Here is a 17130-nt window from a genome sequence, read left to right as displayed (position 1 = left end):
GGATTTGTGGGTTTAGAAGCGGAGTTTGAATTAAGGGGTGGAGCCCGAGCCGCCTAGCACGCATGCGCGGGACCGGGGAAGTATTTAATAGGAGCGAGCGGACCACCGCGGGCAGTCGCGCGGCGGTGTTAGAGAGAGACGGACCAACAGTGAATGTTTAGGAACAATAGTGGTGTTCGTATTTTCTTGAGTCACGACGTCTCTTCAGACAACTTCAGCCGACCGCGATATATATCACCGAGAAGAAGCCAACCGAAGAAGATGGCATTAACGCTAACAATATCACATTGTTTTGCCTGGCACAGTCAATAACTGCTGGAGAGCAGTGGGAGGCGTGGCTATCGAGCAGCAAGAGAACTGGTTTATCTGCTGATGGCTTAGCGAATAACAAGAATATCTGCGTGAACCACCGGAGGAAAAGTTCGGAATCCATGAAGCCAGTGGCTTGTTTGCCATACAAAGCTCCGTCGGGGCCCCCAGCAGCATAGTTGCCTCCTGGAAACGCTGCTTTAAAAATGATCATTGGAGGCATTGCTACGCCGGATGCTGAAACACAGCAGTGAATGCTTATGTGTTCACTTGATGCCACTTGTCGAGAATGAGAATTCTTCATTCGTCGAGGCACTACAACCTTTTGCGAGGACTTGTTGAGATCCACGACCGTTTCATCGCAGTTGTAGATGTCTTGGGGCCGTTCACTGAAGTTATCGCGTTCGAGGACCCTTCGCAGTAACTGGAAATAATTTCTTAAATTTCCTATAGTTGAAAAAATTGCTCCACCGCGATCCAGGCATTCGGGTCTCCGAAGTTTGACTGCCTCAGGGTGTCTAGAACGAAATTTCAGCCACCATCCGTAGCAAGGTCCTCTCTCTCCAAATATGTGTCTCCCAGACCTGCGATCAATGCACCAGGCATACATTAAAATTTGAGCCACTGTCAAAGGAAAACCTCTATTGGCCATATATTCAATGTAATTGCAGAGCGACAGCTCATGCTCTGCCGACAACGCGGTCGGTTTGCCTGGTGCACAGTCTTTCTTGACTCTCATCGAGAGGCGATCTGCGAGTGTCTTGCGTGGCACATTGAAATGGTACTATGTTAAAGCTTCGTAAATCCTCATGTTCGTAAATCCTAAAAGCTCCAATAAATCCCCATGCTTCATTGCAACACATGTGTAGTGACTAGCCTTGAGCTCTGATTTGAGGAAGCATGCTCACCTGTTGTGATTTGCATAAACCTGAAAACCATGGTTGTATAAATACATATATAATTAAACCATACTCAGAACGATCATGGTGGAGCTCATCAATGACTCCGATGACTTCGTGTCTTATATTCATTTTTAATCTGAAAACCATACGTTCAGATTTGTATGACTCCTATAATACTAAAAATTTCAAAAGTTACTACTGAGTACTGACTTGTTGTATAAATTGATGGGGAAGTCGTTGAATAATATTAACTCTGGAGACTTGGGAACTTTCTGTAAGATAATAATAATATCGATTCATTAATATTTTTGCCGAAATTTTCAATTCAGTAGAGTTTCATCCGATATGTGTATAAAATGGATCGAACAATTTTTAATCCATTTACTGTTCTCGCTTTACATTTGAGCTTATTTGCTCTTATCCAGCAACTACTCATATCAACGATTCATCACAGTAACATAACGAACCGAGGACTGCAGATTGTAAAGCCCGGTCCACACGCTCAGTTTTCATAACGATTTGTCTGCGCAGTTTTAAGTCGGAATGAAATCGTTGCAATTTTTAGAGCGTCCACACGGTACCGACTTATCTGAGTAGTTTGCTCAGTTTAACTGCGCAGACAAATCGTTGTGTAAAACTGAGCGTGTGGACCGGGCTTAAGAGAACGTTTATCAGAAAGCATCATTCATGTTGTGTGACTGTGTTTACAGACTGCAGAAGCTCTCAGGCCCCACGGTCATCCTTGCGGTTGTCCTGTGGCTTTAAGTCCACCCAGCGTGGACATCCGGAAAAGAAGAAGATGTGTTTACAGTGTTTCGTTTCAGAGCGGTCGTAGGAGCGGCTCTAAGTTCTTGTTCAACTCCCCATGTCCTGCTACTCCTGCAATCTACTTGAGGCGCAAGGAGCAATAAGCATGCTTCCCAGGCTCTCAATTATCATGTTTTTTCATCGATATTGTGCAGATATGCTAGAAGCAGTTGGGCCAGTTGCCACTTGCCAGTATAGCTAAATAAGCTAATAGCTATGGGCTACATTATTGCCCTTACATATAATATAGTAGATTAGTAGCTATATTCTTTAATTCCCTCTCGATATCACTTATAAAGTAATAGGTATATATTTTAAGGTAAACTAAGAAAATTTAAGACTTTCCTCAGCCCAAGCCCCAAGTAAACTGTTAAGCAGTCTTTTAGGCAATGAGATGTGCCTTAAAGGCTTAAAGTAAACTCTAGGTACTAGCCTAGCCTCCTAGTCCTAGCCTGGGCCCTGGTAGCCCCTAGATACCTAGTAGGCTAGTAACCTAACCTAGGTAGGCTACCATCCCATCCGTCCGTCTGACTGGTCTACCGGTAACTGTAAGTTAAAATTGGCTGTGGCTGGTCTACCTGCCATTTTGTTATGATATTGATATGCAAATCATCAAATGGTTTTTCTTTTGCATAACCCTAGAACTGGAGGAAGTCAAGAAATCTCTCACACAAGTTTGCAGAAATATTATAGTTCTCAAAATATCATTCTATAGAAATGTAATTGTGCAGTTTAGTGCTGTTCACCTGTCAGTTGTGGCAAAGCAAAGAGTCAGTCAGTCAGTGGCAAAGCAGAGAGTTTTTTAGACTCTCCCAGGCTCCCTTGAGTTCAATTTTGAGTCCTATAAGTAGACCAGCAAACTGCAAAGTAATCATGGATAATAAATTATTGGATATCAGCATCATCATACATAAGATATTGGTTTAAATCTTGAATAAATGGGAAAATTAAAAATGAACTGATTCTACAAAATCTCTGGTTTGCTGCAGCCACCATGCTATTGCTGGGCAAGGCATATCGATTGGTCTGTTGCATATTTGATAATGCAACTGTGCAAGTTGCAACAAGCTGTGAATATTCTGCTATGTCATGAATCAGCAACAGGCCTGTTCCCAGGGCCAGGGGTAATTTGGGATGCTTTTGTTTTGTGTTTGGCACCTCACGTTTAGCGTATGGAATTTTTTTAGAGATGCCATTTGATAGCCCTTGCAAGTTGCAAAGAGCTTTAAAATGAGCCCAAACTTGTTTCTGAAATGTTTCATGGTAAGAAGTTGTTAACAAAAAATGCCCAAAACCTTTCCCTTGTTAAGTTGTTAGCCTACCTGAGTCCTGACCATGGCCTACCCCATTACCATTTGACGGCACTGTCGTCTGTCAATATCACAATCAAAAGTATTCACAAAATCATAATCAAATCTTGACTTTTTACTTAAGATCATCATTTCAAGTGATGAATGTCACTTGCAACAAAGCATACCTAGAAATATGGGGAAACGGCTTTTCTAATCAATTTTAGCCTAAACATGTACATAATGAACAAACTTGGCAATCAATAATTCAAGGTACTTTTGTCCACAATGAACACTCCCATTAAATTAAAACAGATCACCATGGTAAAAAATTTGACTTCTTGTGTTAGTTTGTATAGAAGCATTGATCGGTTCACAAGTTCACATTGTCATAAGACCATGTTCTTTTATATCACCTATCAAATTGCACTACGGTATGCTTGGATTGCCTTTGAATTGCCTACTCGTCTCCCTCCCCCCGCCAGCCTGCTCCCTGAAGTGAGTACCGCTGGAGCGCTCCGGCTGTCCTGGTGGATCTAAATAACCAACCACTTCCTACAATTCTACCACATTTTAACCACCCAGCTACCTTGTCAATTTGACCAGAACTGTCATAAATAGCTGTGATTGAATGGTTGAACCTAAAACTCAGTGCTCCTATGTCAGTAGTACTCTGAACTGTAACCTCTAGGCCGCTATTCTTAAGATAGTATTATTTGATATACCGTATGGCATTATATGCAGACATGGCTTGAACCTTGGAAAAGGTGTTTTTAGTGCCAAAATGGTATTATAATGTTTGGAAAGAATATTCACAGCTTGTACAGAGATTACTGACAATCATACTTTTTATTCCACTTCCTTTTTGTTATTCCACTTGTACAGAGATTACTGACAATTGTCCTTTTTATCAACAGGACCCATTTTTTAGACATAGTTGATCTCCTATGTTTGTGAGCTTCTGTAAAGTACAATTAGGTTTACCAGTTATTGAAGTTCATACCTCAAGAAACATTTGTTGCATTAATAATTAGTTCATATAGGAAAATAGCTCATCACCGGAGTGGCAATGGACACAATACTGGAGCAGCAACGTCGTTATCATGAGGAGCGGGAAAGACTTGTTGACTGCCTTACCAAAGAAGCTCTTCACAAGAAAAATACTGTGAGTTTTTAGAAACCTTTTATTCAATGTTCATCCCATTTCAGTCTCTTGTTAAAATAATTGAGAACTAATAAAGTGATTGTGTTAACAGAATATTTTATGAAAGCTAGTGTTCCTTCTAAAATTAATGTCCAAACAATATTTTACCTCTTGTTTTCATATCATTTTATTGTTCACTTACATTTTTTTTAAATGTCACTAATCTAGGCATTCAACCAATTATATGCTATACAAATAACCAATTTCTTCTTGGTATAAGGATTTTGTTTTATTTTGTTCCTTTTACTCCTGAACCATCTTTTATTTTAATTTTTAAAAATAATATATAATAGTTTGATATTAATCAATTGCCAGCTGAATGATCAGTTTTCATTGTCTCTCAGGAATTTTATTACCACTCCTTTAAACAGTCAGTGTCAAAATTTTCTCTAAAGTTGTAACATTACTTCTGTAGTCTGACTTTATCCTCATTGCTCAGGCTTGAGACTAGTTCTGTCTTTGCACTTATCATCATGCTCTACCCATGATGCTCATCTGTCTTGTTCTTAACAGAGTCGAGAACAAATCAACTCGGACCACCGCATGAAGCTCCTTCTGGACCGGCATGTGGAGTGTTCAGAGCGGCTGCGTGCCCTGTACGAAGATGAAGATGGGCTGCGCAAGGAGGAAGTTGCAGCTTTGTCTGGCCCTAATGAGATAGGAGAGTTCTACTCCAGACTCAAACAGATCAGAGACTTCCACAAGAAACATCCTAATGAGGTAAGGGACCTTCTTGTAGAATGCTGCAATGTTTCTGGTGGTGCTAGGTATGTTAGAAACACCAATTTTGCCTGAAGACATGAATGTCAAATCACCCACAATAATTGTTCTTCACATCCCAACTGCATTGGAGTATGCAATTGGAGATTGTTATGTATTTTACTATCTATTTGTTTACAGTAGTAAAGTTCCTAATGCTAATTCCTCTTTCAGATCAGTGTGCCAATGAGCATTGAGTTCGAGGAGCTGCACAAGCTGCGTGAGCAGTCCGACGAAACGGCGGCCATGGTCGACTTCACTGATGAGGAAGGCTATGGCAAATACTTGGACCTGCACCACTGTTACAACAAGTACTGCAATATTAAAGGTTAGAACTGCACCACTGTTAGAACAAGTACTGCAATATCAAAGGTTAGACCTGCACCACTGTTACAACAATTACTGCAATATTAAAGGTTAGAACTGCACTACTGTTACAAGTACTGCAATATTAAAGGTTAGACCTGCACCACTGTTAAAACAAGTACTGCAATATCAAAGGTTAGACCTGCACCACTGTTACAACAAGTACTGCAATATTAAAGGTTAGACCTGCACCACTGTTACAACAAGTACTGCAATATTAAAAGTATAATTTTTATCACTGCTACAAGTACTGCAATATTGAAGGTATGACCTGCATTTTTCTTGCAAGTATTGCAAGAATAAATGTATGCCTAGTTTCCCTGAAACAAGTACTGCAATATTAAAGGTATACCTTGCACCACTGATATAAGTACTGCAAAATTATAAGTATGACCTCTCTCACTGTCACAAATACCGCTGTATTAAATGTATGCCTTGCACCACTGATACAAGTACAGCAAAATTAAGGGTATGACCTGCGTCACTGCTACATGTACTGCAATACTAAAGTTATGCCTATAGACTGCTTTCATACTACTGCTGTCCGTATTGACAAACTATTTCTTGTCATAATGTCACTGTCTGTAATATTCAATTACAAAATTTGCGTCATATTCTGTCTCTAATGAACAAACTACCGCCAGGCATTGAGAAGATAAGCTACATCACGTTCCTGAGCGTGTTTGACCGCCTCCAAGACATCCCTAAGGACAAGAAGGGCGCGCAGTATAAGGATTACCTTTACTCGCTGCTTGACTACTTGTACTCCTACGTGGAGCGCGTGAAGCCTCTACTTGACATGGGTGATGAACTCGAAGCTCTTACTAAGGACTTTGATGAGCAGTGGCAGGCTGGCAAGTGAGTGTCTTGTACTATATCCTTGGTTACTTTATATTTTCTTTGTGGAGTAGAGCTCCTAGTTAAGGTTGAATAATAATTAACTTTATATTTAAAGTGATGTAGCGTGTTTATTTTGATGCATCGAAATGATTGATGGTTGCAATTGCCTGATTATGATCACGTCATAAGAGCTACATGTTGTGTAGTATATATGACCTGACAGTGCAATTCTAAGTAGAAATTTAAACTGAAAATATCAATTACCTATATGTGCATTCAAATGAGTTGCAATGGAGTGCGTTTTCGTGGATGTAAAATTTTAGTAAATTTTGATGATTTAATTACGAGTCAATCAATTTATTTTTGTAGTACCGGATGTAGTTCTAATGCCTGATTTGCTTTCATACAAGTTTCTCTGCATTACTCTTCACTGTTTGCATCATGTCTACTGTAAACAATCTCACTGCATCTGCTGCTTCTACTCGCATTACTCTTCGCTTCTTCTATTATGTCATCAACTGTTATTTTGGGTGGGAAAATGTGTCGCTTGGCTATCCTAAAATCACTGTAAGGTCCTCCCATATGCTGGCAAAAGTTTTGATCCACCCCTATAAACCTCGAAATTATTGTCATCCTTGTTTGTCAATGAGTGATCAAACCCTCCTTGATAGTTAAATTACTAATCTTACTTTAATTAGTTACCATTCACTCTTGATAGCGGACTAAACAAGCTTAGCCCATCTCACAGTTAATTACCCACAACAGGTTCCCCGGGTGGGCAAAGGAGTCAGGCGGGGCGCTCTCGACTGCGGGAGCCCACTTGGACTTGTCTCCATTCTCGTCCGCCTCTGAACTCAAGTCCCTAGGGCTCGACAGGCTCAAGTCTGCGCTTATGGCGCTCAACCTCAAGTGTGGGGGCACTCTTGAAGAGCGAGCACACAGGTGGGCTACTTTAATCTCCAGGCGTTCAAAATTTTTAGGACTGTACTATTAAAAATAGTACAGTTCTAGGTTTATAAAATAAAAAATATAACCCAGTACTCACTGCAGTGAGTGACAGAGAGCGCATTTTTTCGTCGACGAAAACGTGAAGTCACGGACGGACATGGCGAGCACAATAGTGCATTTTTTCCATAAATGAGAAAATGCGCTAAAAAGAAGCAATAAAAAAATATTTAAGGGTTTGCTAGTCTATCAACCAGTTACTGGTGACTTTTCAAGCTAAATCCACTAAGAGCAGACGTGAAATGGTATGTATACTTATGCGAGTTTTGATAGTAAGGCTTCTGTTTGATAATTCCTCCATGTGCTTAATATGTTGACTCATGTCAACTCGTCTTAGAACAAATCCGCCAGTTCCCTTCTTACAACCTACACTGTCTAATTGGGTTTACATTAATGCTAGGATACAGAAATTGTAGAATAATTCATGTTTTTATTTTTAATCTAAATGTTGTAGATATTTACTGTTCTTTCATATAACTTCAAATAATTATTTGATCCCATCACTTGAGGTCGTAAAGCTGCTCTGTTCATATTAATGCTTTTGAATGACCATTAGGAACACTTTAGTCAATATGCCCCATATTTTGATACTAAGTACAGGAGTTACTTTTTTTATTTATTTTGCTCGTATTTGGAGTTGATGTATATTTGTTGCTATCATTTTCTGGAAGCTTGCTCACGAATTATAGCCCCAAGGAATATGTATGCAAAATTATTCTTCAGTTTTCTTCGCTGCTTAATAAATTATTCTTTATTACCAAATTGAATAAAAATTTATTCCACTGAAATTCCCACAACCCTTGTTAATAGTTTTTCATATCGCCATTTGCATTCACATTAACTTCCATCTTCAGAGATAAAACAACGCGGTTTAGTTGCAGCGATGCATGCCTGTAAATGGCGACCGAAAAGTGTCAGAGTATGAACAAAAGTACATTATCTATTGTATCTGTTTTAAAGAATGAGAGCTCATTCAGATTCTCCTATTATTAAAGTACAATTTCCAGCGTTCACTTAATATGTCTGCTATTTGTAAGCTTCCTTCGCCCGCGTTTAAGCTTTATATAATTATTTTCAATTACTCATACATATTCGTAATTGCAGGCTATTTTTAACCAAAGGCAAGAGCATCGACGAGCTCGACTCTTCTTTGTTCACCAAGAGCAAAGGCAAAGGCGGCAGCACCACCAAAGGCAAGGAGGCCGAGAAGCACCGAGAATTGGCCCTCATGGAGGCTCAAGTGTACCGCCTCTCAGAGATCCTCGCTGAGCAGAAGGAGGACACCAAAGAGAACGTGCAGAGGAAGCAAGCAAGAAAAGATGGTGAGGAGGATGAAGAAGATGAGGCGTCAGCAAGCGACTCGGACGATGAGGAAGATGAAGTTCCATACAACCCTAAGAATCTGCCTCTTGGGTGGGACGGCAAGCCTATCCCTTACTGGCTTTATAAACTGCATGGGTTGAACATCAGCTACACTTGCGAGATCTGCGCCAACTTCACCTACAAAGGGCCCAAGGCTTTCCAGCGACATTTCGCTGAATGGCGACACGCGCACGGCATGAGGTGCCTCGGTATCCCCAACACTGCGCACTTCGCTAACGTGACCAGCATTGAAGATGCGCTCAAGCTCTGGGAGAAGCTAAAGGAACAGAAGAATGGCGAGCGCTGGCAAGCTGAGATCGAGGAGGAGTACGAAGACACGCAAGGCAACGTCTTCAACAGGAAAACATTCAATGACCTCAAGAAACAAGGACTGCTCTAGAGAGATATTAACCTAAGTGTGCGTGACATGTAACTGGTAATTAAAGTAATGTTCATAACGTGAAAAGTTTATTAATTATTCCTTTGTGAGCAGACGACGAAGTGTTGAAAATCACATTTAGGTTGCTTTCTCAGGTTGATACTTGGGAAGGGGTAAAATTACGTTAAACTAAGTGAAATAGCGAATGCAATAAATATTTGAAAAATTTTGCGAAAAATTCGCTACGCTTACTGCATCACGGAGTTAAAAAATTCGCCTGTCGCCAAGTTCAAATGCTCACTCATTCGCAGAGTCTCCTCTGTACAGCTCTTAGAACTGAAAATCAATTATAGGTGAAGGCTTGAGTCCAGCAGAGCTTCGTAGCGAAGCGCATATATCAATGATTCTTCATTAATAAACACTAATATATCGTGTGACTGTTCGCTCCAATAATATGTTGGCTTGATGACTTGCGGGGCTGAAAAAAGTCACATACTCCATGAAAAATGATGTTGGGTGATTCATATCCCCTAAAGATAATCCAACTGCCCAGTCCACTTATAAATGGATAGTTGAAGTCAGCAACGATTAACGTACGTATGCTATTTCCTGAATCCGTGCTCGGTAAAAGGCTGTTTAGCACTTGATGGTTATCAGAGAAACTGTTCGGTGAACTATACACGACACCTCTGAAGAGGCTATCCTTGCCTTTGGAGAAAGTTCTCACCACTCTCTGATTACCAGTTTGGTGCTCTGCGGACAACTTAGATTGCTGAGCCCCATAAAAGGTTCTTACCCACAGAGCTACACCTCTGCTGTATTGCTATTCTAAGTTATGAAAACAATCAAAACATGGCAATTTAAATTAATCTGATACAATTTTGCCCCCGTGCTTTTTAAGGAGTGTTTTGTAGTCCATATAACGTCTATACACTAGTTTGCGAGCACAGTTAGCATTACACTTCTTTTGTTCAAAACAGAATCAGAGTTGTTGTTGGAACATTTTAAAATTTTCTGTGCACTTACACTTTGATACATAAGGATCCTTCTTACATTATTTCCAGACCTGTACTTATGTACATGACTTTTACTATTTACGTGTCTTTCGGCTCCATTGACCGCCCGCGGTGGGCATCGTCTTGACATCTTGAGAGTGGTTGACCTAATTTTCCGTGCTTTTCCGCTTGTTCCTTTCCTGCCGCTTCTTGCGAAAATCTGCCGTTTCGAAAGGGGTGGAATCCTTTTTCGCAAAAACGGACGTGAACTCGGCTTATTCTCCTAGTTTCTTTGCTGCTTTCAGCACGGTCCAAACCTTTTCAGGATGATAGCAGCAGCATCCTTCGAGCGCAACGTGTTGCACGATGTGACATAAACCGATGTGCTGAGAGCCTTGTCACAGCTGTCTACAATAAAAACAGTATCAGCCATCACTTCTTCATTCGTCTCAGATGTGTTTCTCTCGGGAATGATGAACCATACATGATTACACTTCCTTAGGTCCCAGTAAAGCAATTTACGGGAGCATTCGCTAGCGACTTTGGATATGACAGCGTTGTTGTTTTTCCCTTCCATCTTTTTTTATTATCTCAACTAAGCTTTCGCTTCAATCAGCTCGTTGCATATCAAGCACAATTCTTTACTCAATGAGCTTACTTCGTCATTCAACGTTTTTAACTCGCTGTTGTGCTCTTCTACCAGCTTCCCGCTTCTTCGAGCGCACGCGTCGGTTCTCGCGATACCGCCAGGACTAGTAAAGTGATTCAGTTGTCTGCAGTAATACGTACACTTTCAGAATTAAACTTCGCCTAACTGATAGAAATAAAGTCGTCGTAACTCTCAAAGATAACCGTGTGATCGTCCTCGCTCACCGATATCTCTTTGCGGTACATGCAAACCATCGTCTCTAACCAAGCTGATTTGTTATTCGCGTTTTTTTTTTCCTGGAGGAACCAAAGGATTTTCTTTGGTTTCTCTATCAACATTTTTTCCTCTCTTTAAGCCATAGTACAATGCAAGAATAAAAACACAGGCTGTAAACTATATCGAGTTAAGCGAAATTTAAAGTTCCGTCCAATAGTGTCGGACAGGACAGAGACAGCGGTGGATTGAGGGGAGTGGTGGGGTTGACGGAGAAAGACGGGAGGGGGGTAACGGGGCAAGGGTAGACGACGCTTGAGCCTGGCTCAGGTGAATAACTATTAAATTTTTTTATGATTTGCTCCAGGAAGTAAATGGGTTGAAAGGTTTGCAGAAAAAGGAGAGAAGCTGTGATATTTAAAAAATCGCTCCTTTCCTCGTGCTCTGAACTGCGGTCTTTCCGCCTAAAACGAATATTTCACATTAATTCAGATCAGCTTACGCTGATAGGTGGCAGCAATCATGAGAAGTTCAGCAAGTGATGTATTAGTTGCTTTACTCCTCGCGTCAGGATTTGTGGCGATTTACATTGTTTATGAAACTCGTAACGTCTCCAATATATTACGTTGGCACTCGGAAGCGGGACCTGCGGTGACAACTCAAGATTTGTCAGGTAGAAAACTTTGGGGAAATGTTGTTCGCTGCAAGAGTATGTTCTCGCTGTTGGATAGTGACAAAACGTCAATTTCAAATGTTACTAAAGAAATTCAACTAATTATCAATGGAATGAGAGACATGTTTACTGCAAGTGGTGTTTGGGATAGAGAACCATATAAAAAAATCAGCAAATCTATACCAGAGGCGATAAACAAAAAAAGTAAGACAATAGACGGCGTGACGTTGGACGAAACTCTTATGCAGACATTATGTGGAACCTTGTTGATAAAAGCCGTCTTTGATTTTGTTAAAGATGTACCTCAAGAGGGAGTTTCCTTCGTCAAACTTTGCATGCTGTGGAAACAGAATGATTACACGCACGAACTTTCACCAAAAAGAAATATTTTGGAAAAGAACGGTGGCAAGCTTCCGTACTTAAACTGTAGAATGAAAAATAGATTTAGCAAAAATGAAATTATGCAATGCTTTAGAAATCTTGTAACAAAAAAGAACGCGTCAGTGCTCATTTCGTTCATCGGCGATTCAAAAGTAAATCAGGTTTTTGAAGCCCTCCTCGTTGAAACCAAGGAGATGGACTACGAGATTGAAAACTTGGTGAGTTGTTAACAAGTCAATATTGAGGTGAGAACATGGAGCATTTGTTTGTGTTTAGACTAAATGAAGATTATTTACACGAAATGAACATTTGATTGTGTTTGCACTATGAAAAAAAAACCGTTACTTTTTAATTTCAATGAATCTAAATGGTTTCTTTTTTCCTCGATAGGGACAACAATTCAACTTACGGGATTGGATTATCCAAGCTCTCGAACACCACAACCGCCACCAGGTCACAGTTTCTGTGAGATCAGCTCCCGGCTTCTTTCTTACTATGCAGTGAGACAATAAATTCAATCCACTGAAGTTCTGTTCCTATCATTATTTTATTATTCATACAATACTTATTTTACAATTGGTTTGGATTTGGGGCGTGGTGACTCTGAAAATGACTTTCCGGAATCCGGAGTCAGGCCTTTACATCGGCTAGCTGCCACGCATCTCACATTCGTTTTTGCTAGTAGGAGATGAGGAAAACCACGCCAGGTAGAAGCGACATTAAAGCAGAGGCTATAGGGGTGGGAAAGTTCGCGTTAAGAATAAGATGGTCGATTATTGCTAAGTTATTTGGTCTATTATTGCTATACCCCATTTATTGCACTTTAGTATTTAAAGTTCGTATTAGAAATTCGTATCTTCCAGGCTATGAACAATTTTTTGCTTCCTTTCATATTGCAATTGTTACTGTTATTATTATTATTTTACTATTACCTGTTCAGTTATGCTCCTCTGGCCTCCATTCTTTCCAACCTCTTCCTCTCCCTTATTCTCCATGCACTCTCCAATTATTGCTTTCCACTTTGTCATGGCAGCAATCACCCTGGCTGACAGACCCACTATCATTGCAATCCATTCATCTCATCTCCCGTTCTCTCATGCATCACACCATCACCTCCCTCTCTCTCATCCAGTATCACTCTCATCATTTCCAATCTCTCCCTCTCATATGCATCACACTTAATCATCAGATGCTCCATAGTTTCCCTCTCACCCCTGTCACACATAAAACAAATATCCTCTCTTCTTTCACACTACCTGAATGTCCGTGAATTCTCACTCAAAGCATTCGCACTCACACAGAACATTAGGTCCCCACCTCTACTGCCATCATATATACACTCATAATTTGCCATCTCGTAAATCTTGTACAATCTCAGGCTGGCCTTTCTTTCTATTCCTTACTTCCATTTTCTTCAACCACTAATTTCACTCTCTTTTCTATTTCTTTCTTCCATTCATTGGCATCCCATTTAATCCCCCATTCCTCTCAGAGAATTTCCGTCATGGAGGCAAGCTTTCTTTCTTATCTCTTAGAATGAAGGAAAACCGAATTCAATTCAACTATGTAAAATTGTCATTAGTTTAAATCGATACTAATGCCCAGGAACATGAAGATTTAGAAGGGCGCGAATTAGGCATTATTATCCCCCTATGATTACGACTCAAAGTTTTAGAGCTAATCCGAAATTTTGTCAATATTACTCGCCCTCAAACACATTGCAAGTTTTCATGATGAATTAGGCTCAATTTTTCTGTCACAAGTAGAAAAATAGATTTAAAAACAGAATAGGCCGAATGTCTGACCATATTTATTTCTACAAAATTGTGTATAATTCATAACGAATCGCAATCATAAATTTAGTTCCAAAACGAACTTTTACTTCTACTAAACTAAATTTTTTCAAGATTGTTTACATGATCATTCATAACGCTTTAAAAGAGAAAATTTTCATATCCTTATATAATTGTTTTTGTTGCTATTTTCCCCTCAAGTTTCGAGACTTTCGCTGAAGTTACGTATGAGGAAATTGTACAATCTTCAATCTACAAAAAACTCTTGAGTTGGGCAATGGGCGAAGAACCTCCCCCTGATCTCATTGTCATTGGTAAGAATAATTGGGTAGAAGTTGGGGGTCCACCAGGTTCTATTTTTAATGTAATAGGAAGAGAAATAAGCTATAGCACAAGTGATCCATCACGTTTCATTCAATCGTGAGTAATCAAGCGTAAAATAAGAAGGCTCTGTCTCCCTTTGTGTTCAATACAATAATAACCTCCGGTCCGCACACTTGTGCCCAGCTGGGTTAAAATTCCTTCTGGAACGATTTAACATATTTACATCCTACTAATACATCATTTTCCTATACATCGTACATAAAAATTAACTGTTGAGTCGTAATAATAATAATCATATCGCTCTACATCATGGATGAATTATCTCATCATAGAAATTCCGGTTTTCTTCCTACACAGGATATTCTACATGGATGTCGCTACTGCTGCATCATCCAACGAGAGGTCGCCCAACCCTAACACTCATGGACGACCAATGGAGGATCCACGCTGCTGTGTTACGCATGTTATTAAACATGCGTGAAAATACTCGGGTGCTGTTCCTCGCCCAAAATATACACAAGCAACATGCCGTAGTTGAAAAATTGTGGTTCCACAATGAAAAGTCTTCGCAAGATCAGTGGCTTTATTTCTCCGAGCTTGGATGGTTGAACCTTAGAACGAAGTTCACTTCTAATTACGTACCTAACTACACGCGGAAAAACAAAAGTTATTTCTGGAGAGCCGTTTTCGCATCACGTAGAAATGCAGTTTCATCTCCAAAAAATTCCATTCCGTTTCAAGGTCGTTTCAAAATGCTTACTGAGGAAAAGCCGAGCATTACTGATGGATCTGACGAAAGTCACCAGATATTTCATTCTGATGCCGAGGGGCATGCAGACGTTTGGTTCTGGGACTCGACTCTGCCGCTGTCATTCGCATTGTTACGCGATTGTGATACGTTATTCAATCACGATCCAATGTCAGCCAAAATGATAGCTTTAGCTTACAATATTGATGCATACTCTCATCTTACTTACGTGTATGGTTTGCTACAAAAGCTAAATGTATCGCGTGATGATTTTTTCCAGCGCGTAAATCGCCTCTCTGATAAAGTTCACGCCGATCATCTGTTTTTTCAACTTCGGCCGAACGCTGAGAAGAATAGCAACACTTTCTTCCGTCAAATGAAAACATACCCGGGTAATTGGATAGTGAATATTTCTGGATCTTCAGTGAAATCCCAGGAAGAGTTCGTGAATAAACTAAATGAATACTATGACACATTTGCCACGGCATATTCAATGCCTGATTTGTATTGCCGAGATCTCACTCACGCAGGGTACCTCGTGAAACAAGTCGAAGCTATGCAAATCTTAAACATGATTTGCAATCAGTTCATGGATCTGGATCATAACTACTGTTGTAATAATAATAATCCTTGATGATGATACTTACGAATTTGGGCGGGGGATATTTAATCGTTATGATGAATTTCAGGTCATATGAAAATCTACAATCGAAAGCCAACTACCTCAAGACAGTTAACGGTGAGTGAGGTGACATTTCCTCACAACTGATGTACAATTTCCCAATGTCGATAAACCGTGTTTTATGAACAACAAAATATATCCTAAACTTTAATACTATATTTAACCTTGAATTGTTTGAACAGATTGTTTATAGCTTAAGAAACATCGTTTAACTTCTTAAATATAGATCGAACAACGGAGTGTTCATCCAGTAGACTCCTGCGTCTCGAAATAATTTTCTCGAAACGAACCGGGACAGACGAAACGAGACGAGAAAATTCCGGGAAAAAAATAACGGGACAGAGGGTAAAATTTGTCCCGGAATAAACGTATGAACCGAGACAAGACTTCTGTCCCGGACTTTAAAACTTGTGTCCCGGTAAATTATGAACCGGGACGAGACAGACAGTAGCTGGAGGCAAATCAAAGTCTGTCCAGTCAGCCGATGTCACCAGCTACAGCTAGTATGGCCTCCTCCAAACCATCATAGAACACAATTTTTGAAAAAAACCTGTTTTTCCATTTTTATTTGCCTGTCTAGATTAACTACCATATTAAACCACAACATGAATTCGTCGCAAAAATAATTTCAATTGCCGAGCTCCAATCAGCATAGTAAAAGGATACGTCTCAAGTTATTATATAAATGCAGAGGTGGGCAGTGGCGCGCTACTGAAAATGTAGCGGCCGCTACATTTTTAGTAGCGGTAGCGGCGCTACATTTAAGCAATTGTAGCGGTAGCGCCCGCTACATATTTAAGTAGCGATACGAGGTTTTGCTGCTACAGCGCTACCGCTACATTTATAGATAAAGCCTATAGAGATTTTACTTAATAGTATTAAATATTATTTAAAAATCAACATGATACATACATAATATAAATTACAGAATAAAACTGTACCGTTACGAACAATTTCGGCGTAATGTTGTCAACCTCAGCCTGTTAATAGTGTCAACATGTTTGTTGTTACCAGAGGTGGGCAGTAGCGCGCTACATGTAGCGGCCGCTACATTTTCGGTAGCGGTAGCGGCGCTATATTTAAGCCATTGTAGCGGTAGCGGTAGCGCCCGCTACATTTAGAGCATGTAACGGTAGCGTCCGCTGCATTTCAAAGTAGCGCTGCCCAGCTCTGTATAAATGTATGACGGTAAGCCAAAGTTTACACCACATCAATAATTGATTAGTCTCGTTATGTCTCCTTAAAATGACTGTAAGTTCCGGGAAATTTTAAGGTACCTATTTTAACCGGGACGTCTCGTCTCGTCTCGGTATCGTCCCGGAATTCCAACGGAAGGCTGAAAATTGTCCCGGTTTTTATTGCGAACCGGGACAGAGCCTCTTGTCTCGTCTCGTCTCGTCTCGGATTAAAAAAAATACCAAACGCAGGAGTCTATCATCCAGCGGGGCTT

The 17130-nt window shown here is 40.2% G+C and overlaps 2 protein-coding genes across 2 annotated transcripts; both read left to right on the top strand.

Moving 5' to 3' along the window:
* The first annotated feature begins 4226 nt into the window (after positions 1-4226).
* On the top strand, positions 4227-9309 carry LOC108677720 (splicing factor 3A subunit 3). Its single transcript, XM_018165990.1, has 6 exons — positions 4227-4472; positions 5025-5231; positions 5445-5598; positions 6281-6494; positions 7242-7418; positions 8586-9309. Exons 1-6 carry the CDS (start codon positions 4377-4379, stop codon positions 9241-9243), a joined length of 1506 nt encoding a protein of 501 aa, XP_018021479.1. The 5' UTR covers positions 4227-4376; the 3' UTR covers positions 9244-9309.
* A 4841-nt stretch (positions 9310-14150) lies between these two features.
* Positions 14151-15798, top strand: LOC125179215. Its single transcript, XM_047884632.1, has 2 exons — positions 14151-14240; positions 14608-15798. The coding sequence occupies exons 1-2, from the start codon at positions 14204-14206 to the stop codon at positions 15630-15632; spliced, it is 1062 nt and encodes a 353-aa protein (XP_047740588.1). The 5' UTR covers positions 14151-14203; the 3' UTR covers positions 15633-15798.
* Positions 15799-17130: the final 1332 nt, after the last annotated feature.

This window comes from Hyalella azteca, unplaced genomic scaffold (assembly GCF_000764305.2).
Source record: "Hyalella azteca isolate HAZT.00-mixed unplaced genomic scaffold, Hazt_2.0.2 contig15760, whole genome shotgun sequence".
In the NCBI taxonomy this organism is placed as follows: Eukaryota; Metazoa; Arthropoda; class Malacostraca; order Amphipoda; family Hyalellidae; genus Hyalella; species Hyalella azteca.
This window is presented reverse-complemented; position numbering and strand designations above follow the sequence as displayed.